General features: G+C 41.4%; 1 protein-coding gene across 5 annotated transcripts in view; it reads right to left on the bottom strand.

The window, feature by feature from the left end:
- Positions 1–16,087: 16,087 nt before the first annotated feature.
- The window catches only part of MED23 (mediator complex subunit 23), a 40,420-nt gene continuing 38,130 nt past the window's right edge, over positions 16,088–18,377 (bottom strand). For all 5 annotated transcript variants that reach the window (XM_041125281.1, XM_030022572.2, XM_030022574.2 and 2 more), the window contains 2 exons: positions 18,004–18,135; positions 16,088–17,285 (listed from right to left, as the gene is read on the bottom strand). In XM_041125281.1, coding sequence (XP_040981215.1) covers positions 17,112–17,285; positions 18,004–18,135 — 306 coding nt within the window. In that variant the 3' untranslated portion in view covers positions 16,088–17,111. The remainder of the gene's footprint in view (positions 17,286–18,003; positions 18,136–18,377) is intronic.

Genomic DNA, 18,377 nt, shown 5'->3' with positions numbered 1-18,377 from the left:
GACCTTGGGTTAGTCCAAGGACACTTGCCACATTTGCAGTTGCCCATTAGCCAAAGGCGAGGGCTGTGGGAACATGCTGGTGAGATGCCAGACTCATGGGAAGTGTGGCAAAGTCAAAGCAAAGGGAGGGATCCACAGGGAAGTATTGGGATTCAGAGGAGGCCAAACCCAGGCTTTTTTGAAGGGTTTCAGAAAGGGCACAGAGTGAGAGTGGACCAGGTGTATAAATGCAGGTTTTTAAGTCCTGTGTAGGAACTACCCTGTCTTCCCCCACTCTGGGAAACAAACAGCTTTAATGAAGCCAAAACAAATATCCTCTCAGATGAAAACAACCTAAACAATTTGATGATTCATTCTACTAAAACAAAATATTTTGTGTGTAATTAAACTCCTTTCGATTTTGTTTTCTAATTCTGCTTCCTTTCTATACCAGAACCTGTTGTTTTGGATGAAATATCAAACCATTCTAATCCAACAGCATTAACATGAAGCATTTTGACATGTTCAGACCACGACTGTTTCCATGTCCCTTTTTTTTTTTTTTTTTTTTTTTACTGTTGAGGCATTTTACAGATCTATGTTGCGCGTGGAGAGAGTAGAAGCAGAACTGATCCATTTATACGTGAGTTTTCTGAGGTCCAGCTGAGGCTGTTTCTGAGATGCTAGTATACTATAGCTCTGAGGGCTATATAAATGTGTATATATGATGTACAAATAGATTTAGAGAGGAACTGGACAAGATTCATTACTCATTACTCATTAATGATAACGCAGGACCTGTGAACACAACTTTCATAAAATTCTTAAGCTGCAGATTATGAATGCTGGGAGGATATGCTAAGGAAAGGAGCATGTTTTGTTTTACTGTTTCTTAGAGTCTGGCTCTAAGTATCTGTTTCTATGATGAGCCAGCAGCAGTCCTGGACAAGAGGACACAGAGAAATGCTTAACCCTCACAAGTCCAGTATTAATATATTCAAAAATATAAATAAAACCTAAACATGTGTTTTTATCTATTCATACTGCCATTCTGCACAGCAACACCGTAGAAAATATATTTTAAAAGGATTTTATATTTATATATTAAATTATTGATATGCATTGAATTATTACATATTGCATTTTTAATATGTGATTATTAAATTATTTAAATACAAGTATACGATATTTAAATAGGATTTCAATTCTGCTAAGATTATGATTTTTCTTCCCCCTGATAGAAGCCTACATTAAAAACTCTGACTTTAGTCCATCTGTTGGTAGGGAAAAAAACAACCCTTCCAGAGACGGCTTTTGCTGTTCTGGCATCGTCTTGTGGCCTGCTATATTACCACAAGATCTTCAAAATCCAGAAATTTCTCTTGCCCTCCAAAAGCTTTCCGTATTATGTTGACAGGGAATTGAAGCATTTGCAGAAATGGGAAAGGTTGCAGCGGCGCTGTAGCAGAAAAGGCTCCTGGTAAAGCCATATTGCATTTGTCAGAGCAAAAGGTAAAAGCTCCTTGCTTCATATAGGGGATATTGCAGGGAAGATGCGCTAGGTTAAACTCACACAGTGTAGGCTGAGCGCAGCACTACGGCTACGCTGCTCGGCAGGACCGGGCAACGTGCCGCGTGGCTGTTGAGCGACCCTAAGTGTGGTGGGTCAAGGGCACAAGAACAGACACTGCCTCTGCATTTGCTGCAGCGCACGCTGCCTGTCCCGCACTTCCACGCGTGACCCGGTGTTTCAGTCTGCCTCTCAGGGGCAGGTTAGGTCTGCAGGGAACAGCAGCGGGGGCAGCGAGCACTCAGCTCTTTTTAAGCCTCCCTGGTGCTTGTCTGAGGTTGGGGAAACTGGTAGGCACTACCTGTCCCTCTGCCTGTGCCGCCTGAAGACAGGTTTCTACCTACTAACAGCCCATTGGGCCTAAGAAATTATTTCGGTTATGTGGACCAGACATTGTTTAGATGGGCTGCGGACTAACCTACTGCATCTCCAGCGCACTGCAAGCTCTGCTCTAGTCACCTCGCTCTCCTGACCCCCGGCCACCACAGGGAAAGTATCTGTGCAGCGAGAAAACACTGGAGTGCATCTTACCTTCCTTTCTGTTTCATTTTAAACCACACTTACAAAAAGCCACCTTCTGCTTCTCTTTTTTTTTTTTTTTATTTCCTTGCTATTTTATGTCCTAATCAAGGCACTTGTGAATCCCCCACTGTTCTATCGCAGCATTTTAGGAGTTGGAAAAATTATAATAGTCTTTCCCCAGCTGACAAATAATGGAGGAACAGCACTGATGTTTATTACTAAAATAAAACCAAGAAAAACAGCCAATGAGTATAAAATCTTGCATGTGATACACTTTGTTATCTTTAATGTAGGATTTGCATTTGTGTCACAGTTTGACTACTGTTCAATACATGTGTCTGACTTTCTTCCTTTGTCATTGGGTTGTTTGAACAAACTCCAGGTTTGTGTTTGTTACTTTTGTGGGGTTTTTTTATTCTCTCACTTACTCTAATGCACAAAATTGCAATTATCCATATTACTGAATATCTTGCAACACTTCTGCTTTGCTAAAATCAACTCCATGTGGTTTTGGACCACTGTCACATCAAGGTTCATTATGGCTACAGCACTACTCAATGTGAAGGTGAACACCCAAGCCTGGAAGAGTGATCTTTGGAATATATAAAATGAAAACATGACTAAATTGCCATCTATAATCTGTTGGGCGTTTATATGACAAGGGTACAACACTTTGAAAGAGCCTGCATTCTGAAATGGAGCATGTACCCCGTTTCATTCTTTTAAAATATTCTTAGTGAGGCAAAATCCAGTTCCCCTGGAAGTCAGGAATTTTTATTGAAGTAGCAGCATTATAATTATGATGAAGGTTGTAATACTAGTATAAATACCTGCATTTAGTTCCCCCTCTTCAGGAAGTTGTAAAAGATTCTTCTAAATTGCGATTTATTGATTTGGTTTCAAGGATCTTAGCCAAAAATATGAACAGCAGAGGACATTTCACAGCATTCCCAGCAGGATAAGCAAAGCTCTTAGGAGGCACTGTGCAGACATCACAAGGAAAAGTAAATGTCAGAATCTGCAGATTTCTACATCTTTGAAGGTCTGGGGCTTCAGAGCACCTAATGCTGCAGCATAGCTGTGCCTAAAAGCCCTGCTGAGGGGAATTAAAGCTCTATTTTATAAGTTACTGAGAACAGATGCAATAAGAAAAAGAGTTTCTGTCCCAGGGAACTTTAGCCCTTGTATGTTATGAGACACAATAGACAAACACACTAAATATGTAGGGAATTTGGCCAGTGTAAAATGATCACGTTTAGTATGAGCACCAGTTGAAGTTGAAAGATAGTTTAATATCTCACTTGAAAACCGAGGGGAATAGCAAAGCTGAGTGTAATTTTCCTGTGTGACTGCTGGGACTTCTAAAGCATCGGTGCATTATTTGTCTTCCTTCACACACTCCTGAACCTCCACACGGTGTTTGCATGACACAACCCAAACCTTTTTTCCCTTCACTGCCTGCTGATACAAGCAGCTGCTGGTTTGGAAGCAGTAACTTTGGCAAGGCTCTGCTGCACTCAGAGAACGAGCTCTGCTTCTGAATGTTCAGAAAAATAATGGAAATGTCTTTGTTACAAAAGGGAGAGGAGGAAAAAAGGAGGAGGAGAGCTAAAATGATAGGAGAGAAAGTTTCTTTGCACCAGAGTTTCTGACACAAAAAATTCCCATTGATACCTGTTTCTGAACAACGGGTAACAGCGAGATGAGAAGGCAATTTGTAAACACTAGGGAAATCAAGTCCCATCTCTTCATGTGATCAGAAGAGAAGTTTTTCAGGTCACTGTGTTCTTGCATATTTCCATATGGGAAAAACACAAGCTCTAGCTGCCTGAAGGATTTGAAGTTTGCTGTCACTGATATGACTGTCGCTTCTAGTTCTCGGTTATTCCTGCATAAACTCAATATATTAACCTGAAGTGCTGAAGCAATGAGAATAGCTGCAGTGCATGAAGTTAGGCACACTATTGCAAGCTTAGGATCTGGATGTACAAACCCACAGTAATTGGATTTATACACACTTCTGAGTAAAAGCCCACGTTCCCCATGCCTCAGCAGGGTGCTGCTTTCAGCAGCAGGGACCTCGCAGGGATGGAAGAACATCTCAACTTTTGTTTTATCCCACGAAAACCTCCTTGTGACCACAAAAGTCAGGGCTCTATTCCCGCTGTCACCTATTTATCTGGATTGCCTTGTCCTCAGAGTATCAGGCTCCTGAGAGAAAATCTCAGGGCTCTGCCATTGTGGGGGGCAGCGGGCATGGACACCACTGTCCTGCCCTCCTCCTCGCACCCGCACTGACCCAGTGTGAGACCTGTCAGACTGGCAAGGGCCATGACGGTGACGTGGAGGGGTGTTCCAAAATTCAGTGCATCGAGTGCAAGTAGCACTGCAGTGGCCATCCTTGGTTGCCTGGGGACCATGATGGAGTGATCGGTGTTCAGCCCAGGGCCTGATGCCCTGTATGGGGCAGTGGGGCAAGGGAAAGGGAAAGGGAAAGGGAAAAAGGGAAAGGGAAAGGGAAAGGGAAGACCTCCCATCCCACCTTTCACTTGAAGGCGTAACTAAGTGCCTAAGTTTGCCTTCTCTTTTTCCAGGGCTCAGCTGGGAAATACTTGCCCAGAAAAAACACCGGTTTGAGAAATAGGGACAGTGCAACCTAAAGAGTGATCCCTGCTACCTCTTAGGTTCAGGTGGAGAATCCTCCCCTGCATAGCTTCTTCCACATCATGTATTTAAAATGACAAAAAAAGAAGAACTATTATTATTCATAAAAGTGAGTTTTCCTGTTGAAAGAAAACTAGCTGTCCATGTTGCCCAGTTGTGCCTGGTTCGGCGGCAGCAGGAGCAGTCACACCGTCCCCATGCCTGACACCATGCAGGGATTATGGAGCGGTGTTAAGTCACAGCCTGTCTGTGCTCACAGTTCATATCTGCTCACCTGTCTGTCCTATTCACCAGGCTCCTGGTAGTACCACAGGGGTGCTGTTTACAAAAAAACCAGCTTGATATACAGCTGAGCAAATGACAAAAGTCCAAATTTTTCCTCGATGTTGCTTCACCACTTCGTAAACAAGGAGGTGAAAGAAGCTTAAAAACGCCTTGGCACAACACATGGAAGGACAAGCACAGAAACCTCGCTGTGAGGTGGAAGAGCTTAATGGGAGCACCATATATCAGCCACCACATATACTGTGTAGTTACACCACTCTAACACACGAGCCTGGCTGAACGATACAAGCTCGGCTATAAACAAGCTCTTAGCTCTCTTCTGGACTGATACCTTCTGACAGTTTCAAATTGAGGGGCTTGACTAAGTTATTACAAGGATGAATTTAATTGTTTGGCTGTAGGGGGCTTGTCAACAGTCTTCCCATACCTTTGTTAATGGTTTTTTTGTCCTCCTTCTGTCACTTGCCTGAAGGATGAAGAACACCAGAGTAAAAGAGCCATCATGCAGCTCCTCTTGCTGAGGGAGGCTCCTTGTCACGGCCTGAGTCCAGGGAGGGTGGCACATGTCCTGGGGTGATGACTAGGATTGTGGACAGTGATTTCAGCAGTCACCCACTCAGATAAACAAGGGGTGTGCAGAACAGCTTGTAAAAAAAAAAATCTATAGAATAAATATGATCCTGTCCCTTGAATGCTTATGTCTACCTGAAACTTCCTTTTCTACTCTTCTTTCTCTGGGGAAAACAAAATCCACCTCCACCTTAATGATCATTCTGTATTTTGACCTGGGATTCCTGAATTGTGTCAGATTTGGTATGGGGCACATAAGCTATTATTTTGGATCCTACAGACGCTGACCAAACAACCAAAAGTTTTCTGTAACACACAAACCAGGGCAGCAGCTGGTGACAGTGACAATGGTAACAGCACAGGAGCACAACAAGTTTGGGAACCTCTGCAGAAGATGAAGTGGACAGTACCAGGCTCAAGGGAAAGGATGCTGTTAGCAGTTTAGTTCATGATTTTTCCTGTTATTTCCCTATGGCCATCATGTGGCCCTGACTGTTGCTACATATATATGAGTACTTTACAGTCTCTATGGCCCAACCAGGAGGTAGGGGAGCCTTTTGTGCCACATTTTACTGATGGACAATAAAGGCACAGTGAATCTCAGAGCTTTGTCTAAGGTCATTTGGGAAGACTGTGTCAGAGAAGAACGAATCTAGGTTCTTGCAGTCCCTTCTTGTACCTCAGCCGTGAGCCCATCATTCCTTGGTGGTTTCTCAGCATTTTATATTTTAATTTCCCAAATACTCCCACTCTGTAATGTTTCATCCTAATGCTTTTTTAATGCTGTCCTACTTTTCTTTTAGCTTGTCTAATTTCAGAGAGAAAGACAGACAACTGATGCCAAGGAAACCTATAAATCACTTTATTTAATTTTTAACGCTACTGAAAAATCTGTTTGGGATTTATGTCACTGCAAATGAAATATGCCATTTGCAAGCTGCCTTTTATAATTTATTAAGCAAGTTGAAAATGTTCTTTAAAACAAGCTTTGTCAGCTTGTCATCTACTGGAGCAGAAGAAGTACTTTGCTGACGGATCACAGAAATTGGATTTTTATGGTGTCCCATCCATTTCGAAGGGCTTCCTTTTCTCTGACAGAGCTGACACAGGATGCCACTTCAGAAGCATTGCACGTGCTCCAGAGGACTACCTCTGTTTTTAATTCATACCACTATCCATCCTGCATCTTCCTCAAGTTAGCTGAACACCGTATGTTCCAACGTCTTAATATGAAAAAATAGGTATACACAAACACACGCACAAGTCGAATATTTAGGGCTGACATGATGCACATCTGAAAAGTTTTAAATGGAGCATTCGTGTCACGTAACCTGCTTTGGGCCATCGCTCGCTTGCAGCTGGCTGCTGAACAACCCCACTGGGGAAACCTTGTGGCTGGGGTGTGTGTGCCAGTCCCAGAAGGCAGCCAAATCCCAGATTCAAATCCCAGAGAAGTGATGACAAGGTTTCCCTGGGCTTCACCAAGTTTTGGCAGAGGACCTGAAGGAACATGTCTGAGCAACCTCTCCATTTTAAGGCTTTCTTACATGAGCCAGAACATTGGGAAGGTGTGTAGAGCGGGGACTATCCTAAGGGCTGTACTGGTATTTTGGGATACAACACTAGAAAAGCCTCCTGTGTGTAACAGCTTGAATGCACTACATACAGTTTCTAATGTAAATAAGGCCCAGAGGAGGAATGTGTATATAAAAATCTGTTTCACAGCTTCTAGTATTGCAGGTTCTGCTTCCTGGCTGGAAATGTTATCAAGCCAACATCTTCTTGAGTGTTGATTTCATGAACCAAGAGAAAAAGAGAATATGATTATAGCACCCTGTTATTTTCATTTTGGCTAGAGTACTCATTTTGAAGAGAAGAAAGTAGTGGCCCAAACTGCCTCTGAGAGAGGCAAAAGCACCATCAACAAGCTCAATAAAACTCTTTGTGGACTGGGAGGTTGGACTGTTGCCACAGCTGATGTGATAGCCCATCTCTTACAAAGCTACAGAAAATAAAATTACATAGTGACATTCCTTTTCAGGTGGCAAATATCCTAATCATGCCTACATGTTAGGGTGATGGAGCAAAAAAAAATTGCTAAATAATTTTCTATCAAAGCTGCATGGCAAATATGGTTCATTGCATTTTCCAGAATTCTCAAGGGCTTTTTTAGATTTCCTCTGCAATTAATAATGAGAAATTATAGTGACTGTGCTTATTATTTTCTTGATTATTATGATTTCTCTTGTCTTCTAAAGACAAAAAGTCCTGTGTCTCCACCAAATTGTTACTTCTCTTTGTGATATGAATGCTCAGCTCTTGGCTTCTTCACATGCTCACAGGGGTATGGAGCTCACAACTGGGGGGAGGCTGAATCCAGTGGAAGTCATGGGACATGGCCATTGAAGTTCTGAAGAAAGCTGTGATGACAACAATGAGAGCAGGAGCGTGGAAAAGTGACAGAAATGGGATAACAACAGCATGGAGACTGTGGAAAATCAAGAAACTGCGTTGTAGTGGTTCATGATGGGCCCACCCTTCATGGGCTGATCTGAAACATGTCCATTTGCTCACTGGGTGAGAGAGGAGAAAGCTCAGGGGTGCAGGAGACAAACGCGGTGGAGCCTGGGAAGGCAGGCGTGGAAAGGTGCTGTGTGTCCCTGCTTTGCACAGCCCTCCCTGTATGTGCTTGCCCAGTTGTGCCCTGCACCTGGGGTAGAGTTTCTCACAAATACTGAAGCACAGGGTTTTTTCTCTGAAGTGTGGTAGTACCCTGTGGAGAATCATGAAAATTCTCTGGCCTTGATTTGTCTGTCTTTTCCTTCAGAAAATGCTGAGTAAAAGAAAGATGATAGAAAAAAACCCCAGGAAATCTCAAAGGGAATTTGAAATAGTTGCCAGAGTGCAGAGATGACAGATTTATTATCGGTCAAGGGTTATCCATCCTTTTAAAGCAAATGCCTTTGTCTACAGTAAAATGAAGCTGTTGGGGGAAAAAAACCACCACCAACAAAGAGAATTGACCTAAATTATAAATAGCAACATGAGATAGGATGTATTCTATGAAAGCTTTGTCCTTCAGAGATACCCAAGAGGTGCTGCCCAGCATTGTACATCATGGAAACATGTATTTCTTCAAAACTGCTAAAGTGGCATTTTAGTCATGTGAAAGACTGCAAATTAACAGTCTAAGAAAACAGTAAAAAAAGTACTGCGTCAAAAGAGGCTCAAGGACAAGAAAGCAGTAATTGCTGCTGCTGGGTTCGTCCATTTGTTTTTTTCCTGTGGATGGAAAGAAAAACAAATCTCCTCCTTACAGTAACTTCACCTCTACTGCAGGTGTCATAATGAGTATCAAGTTGAAGCCATGAGCTGCAATAATTGGAGCTCCTCTCTCAAAGGGACAGGCAAGCAGCATCTCTGGATTTTGTCAGACCAATCTAGAAACATTTTTGCTCAGAGCGTCCAAGGCTGCGAATGATGAAGTTGCCACTGACTGTGACCTTTCTCCAAGGCTGTTCATTCCTTTTGTGTGAAAAAAGGAGCTTCATGGAAAACATGGAAAACTTAGCCACAGTTTTCTACTGAGGGGGAGAAGGAGTTTTCATAAATATTGCTTTCAGGATTGACATTTGTCATCTTTGTTTTGAACTTAACACAGAAGTTTTTTGGGGAAAATCAGAAGTTAATTTTGTCCGGTGTTCAGAGTGATTAGGCCTCTCAGCAGTGTCTCATCTCAGGCCCCTCTTTTGGCCTATTTTTCCAAACCCCGACCTTTGCAGAGCTCAAACCCAGATATTAAAATGTGTAAAACTGAGTCTAAATATTAAAAGGTGCCTTTTTATTAAGAAAAAGGGGGGAGTTAAAACGAAACAGCTATGGTGGTTGCTCTCTTGCATCTGTAGCATGGGAGCTTTACTCATCCTAATGCTATCTTGAAGAGTGGACAGTCTGGCAGGCAGCTGCCTTAACATAATAAAATAAACTTACTTAAGGCTACTTCTTCAACTAGATACAGCACCTACAGTGCTTCTGACGTGTTAAATTTGAGGGCTACAGGACTCCAGACCATAATGCCAACATCTGGGTGCTGTTCAGACTTCTCTCAGTTGTTCCTTTAATTATAGAGGTGGAAGGCTCGGAAAGCCTTTATTGCACTTGTTGATGTGCACGCTCTCCAAAACTCAGCTTGACCCCGCGACGTGTGAGCCCTCAGCGCCCTTCTCCCTGCACCTACAGCGAGGGCCCTCTGAGGGACAAGCCGAGGAAGGCCAACAGCCCGTCGCAGGAGAGGTGAAATCCTCCCCGTCTTGTCCGCAGGAGGGCCAGGATACTCCCAAGGCACCACAGGTCTTAATCTGAGATCACAGGTAGGAAAGAGACTGTAAGGGCCCTGTTTCAGCTGCTCTAAGCATTTGCACTCAACGTCTCTGAAAAAGGCGTTTCTCTGGAAGAATGTGATTCTCCAGCCAAGCTTTCGTGAGGAAAGTGGGCACAAAGCCACCCAAGAAGAGGAGGTGACACAGCTGCTGTGTGACCTGCACTTCCAAAGCGTGGGCGCATCCAGGCCTAGAGAGCGGTTACCAGCGTGGGCTCGGTCCTTTGCAATTCAACCAGCAACAACAGCCTGTGCTGTGGCTTCGTTAGGTGAGAACTGCACCCCAAATCTTTCTTTCCAACTTCACAGAACTTCCCCCATCACTGATCTATTTCTAAAGCTACTAAGCAGCCCAAATGTACCCGTTCAACACTTAGGACTTCATTTCATGCCGACGGCCCTCCGCTAGCACATTCACCACCAGTTGCACCTGCAGCACGGAGGCTGGGAGATGCTCACGATGCTGAATTGCCCCCGGGCTCCAGTGCCCGCCCAGCCTCTCCTACACCGTCTCCTAGTCAGGATCTGCTCCTGTAGGGGAAAAGTCATTTTTATTTTCATAGGGCAGTTCTGCAATCAGGGAGGAGGGGAGCCGGTGGGCACAAGAATGAATAGAATAGGTGGGAAGGGAGAAGTGGAAGCCAGTACTACTGCTGAATTCTTTTTATCATGTATTTTAACATGGCTTTTGGTCCCAGAGCAATGCTAATTCTGCAGTGCTAGAGGGGATACATTCTCTGTCTTTCCCCTTTTTATCCACAGTCAGAGCACTGCTGTTGATTTAAAAGAGGCTACATGCCAGCTGAAGGCAGATGACAATCTGTCTCTACTGCCGTGCGTGGAGTCAATCTACACTCCTTTAATCATTTCATCTACCCTTTTAAAGAAAGCAAGTAAAAAAAGAGGGAATTTACTCCTGTAAGGGCCCTTAAAGGCTGGTTCATCTGGGGCTTGATAATACAAAAAAACAACAGAAAAGATACTGATGTTATAAGCTACAGCCAGGTCTCTTTTCTGCTAAATTATGTCTTAGCAGAAACAGCATCAAGGAAGGAAGGAAGGAGCCTATGGAGCTTTTCTTAGAGAATGCAACCTCACAACCCTTCTGAGAAGATCAACAGTTTCCGTTCCCATCTCCTTATCTCATCCTCACCTCTTAAGGCCCTTCTCTATTTGCCAAACACCTCCATAAAGTCATTCAAAGATATCACACATGCATCCTGCTTTTGCAGCACTTGCAGGAAAATTGATATGCTAATAAGAAAATGCAACAAGTTTGGTTCTGGTTTTTTTTTTTCTCAACTATGCAGTTTTTCTCTTTCTGCACACCTTCATTTATAGGTTGTAAGTTCTTTAGTGCAAGGACTGGCTCATTCAGGACCTTGTTTTGTGCTCTTCACTTTGACAGTATTTAATCAATGGCATGTCTGAGTTACAGCTGCAGTGGGAATCAACACTGAGTTTCTCAACTCCACTGCAATCATACCGATAATGCTATGTTGTCATTTCACACTGAACATGCTAATTGTATTTTATACAACTTTCAGTAGAACTTCACTAATTTTAAATGTACCTGCCGTTGCCTTCAAGAGCAGCATTAGGAAAATGTGCTTCATCCAAAAAAAAAAAAAAAAAGAAAAAAGGAAGTGTCATGACAGATACATTCTTCACATCAGTGTGGAACAGGCCCCTGCAAGTCTTGTATCTCAGTACAAGTATTATACAGAAGGACTGTCAGACTGTTCTCTGTCTGCTCATTTTTCACTGTTTGTAGCCATCAGTCATCTATTTGTAATGATGTGAATCAGGGAACTCACCAACACTTGTATGTCCTCTCCTTGCTTGTTTTGCTGTATTTAACATGTCCGAGAGATTGCTAGGTATTATACCCTATCAGCAATAGACTGGATGGTATTCATACAATCCAGCATCCAGCGCCTAGCTTGGCCAGCCAGTCTCCCTTGACTCAAAGAGCAGTAATGGAAAGTGGCAGGCTCCTTCCCAGAGGCCAGTTCAGAGCAAGAACCAAACTGCAGAGGCTTGCAACCATCTCTCCACCGGCTCCAGAGGGACCCCAACATTACTCACCTTCCTGATTGCCTTTTTAAAAGAATACCAATCAACTAACCAATTCATTCTCATTCATCTGCCTTGCACCTTATGTCTGGTGCTGGAGAGGATGAATGGATGCTCTTATGGGTAATTCAAGAGCAAGGTCATCTGCAGCCTTGTTTTATGACATATTTTCCAGGGAATGCAATGCAAGCCTTAGCCTATCTCCTCCCAGCACCACAGACAGAACAATATTCCCTCCCCGCCCCCCCCCCCCCCCATTACAGAGACCTGCATTAAAGAGGTGGAGGTGTCCAAAATCCATACTGGTAGGGACTATAAAAATATAAAGCACACGAATCTTGGTTGTTACATGTGATGAAGAAATTGCATCTGAGAGGCAGTAACTGAGAATGGCTCTTGCTGATGTGCAGGCTGATTTGGCTCGGCTCAGCCTACAGTGAAAAAGGATCACTTTGTAGTTGTGGGCTTACAGCACCACAGCTGTGTTTAAAATCCCCAGGTAGGGCTTACAGATGCAACTCATAAAAAGCAGCAGCTTTACTACAGTGAAATGATTTTTTTTTTCTTTTCAAATTTCTTTCTTGAATCCTAATGTCACCCAACTGCAATTTGCTATCACATCAACATTTTCTGCTTTCACTTTCCAAACATAAATCTCATCTCCCTCAAGTCTTCAACACAATAAACAATTCTGACCCAAACAAAGCTTTACATTAGTCTATGTAGCTCTTCTCATGAGCAAAAATCATTAATGGAGTCCCGCCTTAAATCTGGAATGTCAAACTTCCAATTTATTTATAGAATAAAGATATGAAAGGATCAGAGCCCTGCACAATGTGGATGAAGTTATATACCTAGGAACTATGTGCCTGCATGGCCTCCCTCAGTCTCTCCTTCTTCATGCAGCTCAGCCTTTTGCTTCAAAGGCATCTGTGTTGCTTTAAAAATTTCCCATGCAGCACTGATGTGGGGGCAATCAGGTGTGCGGGCATTTCAGATTTTTAATTAAAAGTTAAACTATAAAGCAGCCTGGGCCCACTCAGTGCTGAAACAGGGTTAGGGCAGAACTACAGATCCTCTGTCTTTGATGGCTGACAGGAACCCACGCGTTCCTCGCACCAGGACACAGACAGGATTCCCCCACTTTTCTGGAGAAAAATATTAGAAGGTGCCCGCTTACCTTTAAAACAACTCACTCCTATTAAATCTGACATCAGATGCACACAACCAAGTCATGGAGCTGTCTCTGTGTGAAACACTAATAAGGTGAAGGACCGGACGTGAACAGCACTACAATTCACAAGAGCTTATACAGAAGAGACATACAGGGGAGGGCAGGAAAAAGGAAAAAAAACCACAAACCAAAACCACCACCACCACCAAAAAAAAGACCATTCTTTCAATTCAAATGGTTAGAAGGAAGGATGCAGAAACACAGTGGTGTCTCTCTGACCGCTGCTAATAGCAGGTATGTAAGTGAAGAAACAGAGGGGTTGGATGGGAACCCCTCCATCCGGGGTTTCTGGATCCTAAACCAAAAAAAGAAGTTTGTGCCTTACTACGCTTGTATCTGCTGAACATTCTCCACCTTTTGGACTTGCAGAGGGTACTGCAAGTTAAATATTGCGTGATCGTTTCATTCAAATATTCATTCACTATTGTAAGATTACTTTCAGCAGTAGACATGGTGGGGGTAAGCCCATCTTGTGGAGAGTCACAGGAATAAGCGAATTCAACAGTCAAAGGAGCCATTTACAACTACATTATCCTTGTTTGGTGCACCTTCAGAAAAGGCTGCATGATTTCAGGTATAGTCTGCCAAGCCAAAAGTATTCATTTATGTCCTAAAAAGTCTTAGTGCTAAAAATCAAAGTCAGATACACTGTTCTTATCTATTGCTTATTTTTTGAGGTGATTAAGCACAAAAATCTCTCATCAACTCTGGCAACTGTTGCATGCATCAAGTGACTGGCTTTAAAAAAACAAAAACAAAAACTGTGACAATTTTGAAAGATTAAAAATCTTTGTATTTGTTTGGAAGATTTTGCAAATCCCATAGCTCTGGGGAGTCCTCCAGCAAACTTGTTTATGAGGAAGAGAAATAACAAAGCATATTTTAAACATCAAGGACAACAGTGTAATATGGCTTCTAAGCTGTTAAATCTTGGATCAAAATGTTGGTATATCCAAGGAAGATCTGACTGTTCAGGATGTTGCATTATACACACTATCAGCTGAAGAGCAGATAAAATTTTTTGAAGAAATCTCCCTCTGGTGGTTAAAGAGGGAATTCAATTTTTTCTAGCCATCTGTTGACTCAGCCAGCCATATTATAATAGACTGTTCAAATCTTACTAAATAAATACAAAGTCAGATGAGGTGGTGGAAGCCTCGAACTATTGTGTCCGTTCCATACTGGCTACCTGTAGTTTGGAATACAAAAATCCCAAAAGCCAAAGCCAAAACCAAAACTTCAGACTTAAGTTTCCCTTCACTACTCACAACTGCTGTAAGTTCCAGCAGAGGGCCAAATGCAGTTTTTTGAATTTTATAAACCAGCCATATGACAGTCATAACCAATTACAAATGTATGTCTGAAATTACAGTGGAATTTTGTCTTGCTGTGCTAGTACTTTAGAAAGTGAATTTGGTTAGCTGGGTTTTAACGGGTAAGTTATTTAACTCGAAGAAAGCATTGGTAAGAATTAATTTTTAGACCTGTACTGCTGAAGATGCCAAGTGTAGGTTTTAGCAGAAGAGACACCTTATTCCAACTAGTGAGGGTTTAGCGCCTTCAGAAACCTGGTGAGTTTTGCAGAGAACGAGTGTGCATGCTCAGAGGAAGAGGAGTCTTCCCTTTGCATTTCATAATATGTGAACCGTGTAAATCACTAATTCTACTAGGTAACCAAGGGCTCAGGGTCCTGATTCGTAGCACTGTTAGTGGGATATACAGTCTTTAAGCTCTAAGTCAAAAGTTCAAATGTAGTCCAGTACTGATGAAACACAAGTTTTTCAATGATTTGCTAGTACCAGCCCAGCTGCGGCAATCACCGCCACATAGCACCAGGCCAGCGCATTGCAGTCAGCCTCTTAACATAACTGCACGTGTTGTAAAGACACAAAGCTGAATGAGGGAGCTGTTTCTGTACACCACTGTTGCCTGCCATAACACTAAAGAATTTAATTTTCCAGACCTACAAGAGAAAGGAAAAAAACAACGCAAAATTGAAAACACACAAAGCTTTAAAGAATTCCAACAGCTCTCATGATTTGCTTCTGAAGAGCTATCCAACTTCCTTGATACTATCTGTGAAATCCCAGTGACTGAAAACAGGTGCTACTTTAAATATTAAAAGGGACACTCTGGGTTCCACATCAAGGATCAAAACTATTTAAACATGAAATAAGACAATTCAGAAAGTTGCCTGTGGTGTTAGCATTAGCTCAGTTAGAACATGCATGCAGAATAGCTGTTTCATGGGCTCCAAAAACCGTTTAGGAAGAGAAGTCTTAACACAGTTTTGCTGCTGACTGAAGTCTGCAGACCAGAATTTTGCTTTGCAGGTCTGCCCCAGAAAGCCTATGGAAAGGTCTGTAAAGGTCCACTGGATTTTTGGAGACCAACTATATTCATCTTGTTATCAAAATCGAGCCCAATGGTATTGGAGTCACCTGACTCTAGAATGGAATACAAGACCTTTTAAACCAAACATAACAGCATATGATAGGCAAACATGTTTTTCTATCAGACTACAAATTCACTGAAGAGCAGTCACAGTTCTCTGTTACTCAAATTACACTTGGCAGAATTTAGGATCCAAGTACAAATGACAGCAGTTTCCAGCAATCTAGGTTTGCTGTCCTTCAGAAACAAACAGACAAAAAAACTTCCACCCATTCAATCAACAACTCCTTTTCATAGCTGTTAAATTTTTACAGAGAGATATAAATCAGACCTGACCTTACTAATCTGGACTCCGTTTGTAAGAAGTTAAAATTGGCATTATTGTAAAGCTGATAGAGAACTTGGGACATGTAAGTATATTTGCTATGGTCAATTTTTATTTTTAAGGTAATGGGTATGGAAAATAAACAAGCTTAACAATACTAATACAGTCTTTTAAAGTGGTTTTTTTTTTTTAATTAAAAACATTTGTCAAACAAGATGAGTATTTACAAAACACTGAGCCTTTCAATTCTGTTATCAAAGCCTGCTGAACACAGTACACATAAACCAAGGTAAAATATTATACAAATCTAAAATATAATAAGATATCAATAAAATTCACGTGACTTACTTAATAAAAACTACACCATTTCCCAAATCAGAAAGATAAAATATGAACCAGCACAGCTTGAACTGAATATGCAGACTTCCAATAGATTCATTAGAGACAGCCTCTGGGTAGTAATCTAACAGTCTGGTAATTGATGCTAGATCAAACCCACTGCTCATGTGTTGAATGTAAACTGTACATACAAAATTTACAAATATTTTCAAAGGCTCATTCTTAGTCTTTGGAAAGATGTTATAATTAACTCAATACAATTGATGCAATCTCTCTGTCTAGGAGCATTTCTGTGTAAGGGCTTAACTTGTCTGCCCAAAAGACAAAAAGAATTTAAATTCTTCTGTTGGACAAAAAGAATAGAAGTTTTTAATAACACGGAACCTAAATTTAAAAAGGCCATTTTCTACTATGCTACATAAATTGAGTGTCCTTTCATATCACAGACAGACAGAAAGGAAAAATCCAGGTGACTCAAATGAGTATAGGGAGCAGGATATTGTAAACTCTTCAGAAATCCATGTATTTGCTTGTAAAGAATCTTTACTCAGTGCTTTCAGAGAAAGGCAACATATACCTCATCTAGTGTCTGATATAAACAGGTAAGAAGACTGTGGCATAGAGTTAGACAGCTTCATTATGCAAAAGAAAACGAAGCAGAAATCTGTACATGGTTCTCTTTCATACAGCATACCAGATTTCAGATCAGATGATGTTACACCTTGATCAGTAACAGAAGGAAGCCTTCACATCAAGGCCAACCGAACACTTCATTTCACTGTGTTACTGGCAAAGCAACATTAACAGGCACTTGGCTAGGCTGTTGTGCTGGTGACCCATTATTGAGAGGTTGTTGTGGAACAGCAGCTGGTTCCATTTTGCTGATGTGTGTTATGAAGCGTAACCGCAGTTTCAAAGCTGGTCTTAGATTACAAATTATTTTCTCAACCTGTTACAAAAAAAAAAAAAAGACGACACAAATGCATGGGTAAAACAGGAGTATTTTGACATATGTCACTACTGTACACAAACATCACATTAGCACAACAAATAAAGGAAAAAGATATAGTAAATAGTGGTATTTATGTTAATATTTTATTTACCATGTTAACTTTTGGACCTCTTCTGATAACTAACCTTGAAAAAAACCCTCCCTGGTGTAACAGTTGTACATGAAAGCTTTGCAAAACAATTCATACAACTGACAGTTTTAAAAGTGCATACTGTTATAAACTAAACTTAAGTCGGGTGAACGATTTTTCACTGAACATGGATGCATTCTTGCTTTCATCACATGTCAAGTTATATCAATGAATCAGAAATTAGGTAAAAACTTAAAAGGTATAGATTGAAATGAGGAAAAGCTATGAAACATCCAACAGCTTTATTTTTTAGTGATTGCTTTAATAATAGTACTTAAAGCACCCTCAAACTATATCTTAAATTTTAGACTACAGAAATTAATCATGAAATCTGAGATACCTAGTCTTCTGCATCTAAAACTTTTAAATGTGTAGAAATGCACCAACTTCCTAGTTTGCACACAGACACTAGACAACTGTTAGGCATTTTGTTGTACTGCTACCTATGAAAATAACTAATAAAAAGATTAAATTGCTATATGGGAGGAAAGATAACTGAAGTATCAATATCTACTGTTTACTTACTTGGTCTTTCACACTGTCACCTGTAAACATATACTTCATATGATACAAGAAGTCACATATAGGATCCATGTAGTTCAGATGTGAGCTGTACCGATCTGCATTCAGGAGCATTTCATAAAATGCCACTCCAATCTGTTTCCACAGACACAAAAAGCACCCCAAATGAACACAGGTTTTAAAATGCTTTAGAGTAGAAATACAGTTAAACAGTGTAATAAATATATGTACTACTTTTTAAGTATCTGTGATTCCTAACTATTTACTTTCTTACAAGGGCAAATGGGCAGGTCTAGCTCATCCCATTATGCTTAACTAAATTATCCCATTTTCCCAAGTTAACTTCCAGCGAGCCCAATGATGGTGTTTTGGTACAT

This window comes from Aquila chrysaetos, chromosome 8, assembly GCF_900496995.4.
Source record: "Aquila chrysaetos chrysaetos chromosome 8, bAquChr1.4, whole genome shotgun sequence".
Taxonomy (NCBI): Eukaryota; Metazoa; Chordata; class Aves; order Accipitriformes; family Accipitridae; genus Aquila; species Aquila chrysaetos.
Note: the sequence above shows the minus strand (reverse complement) of the source record. Positions and strands in the feature narration are given on the sequence as shown.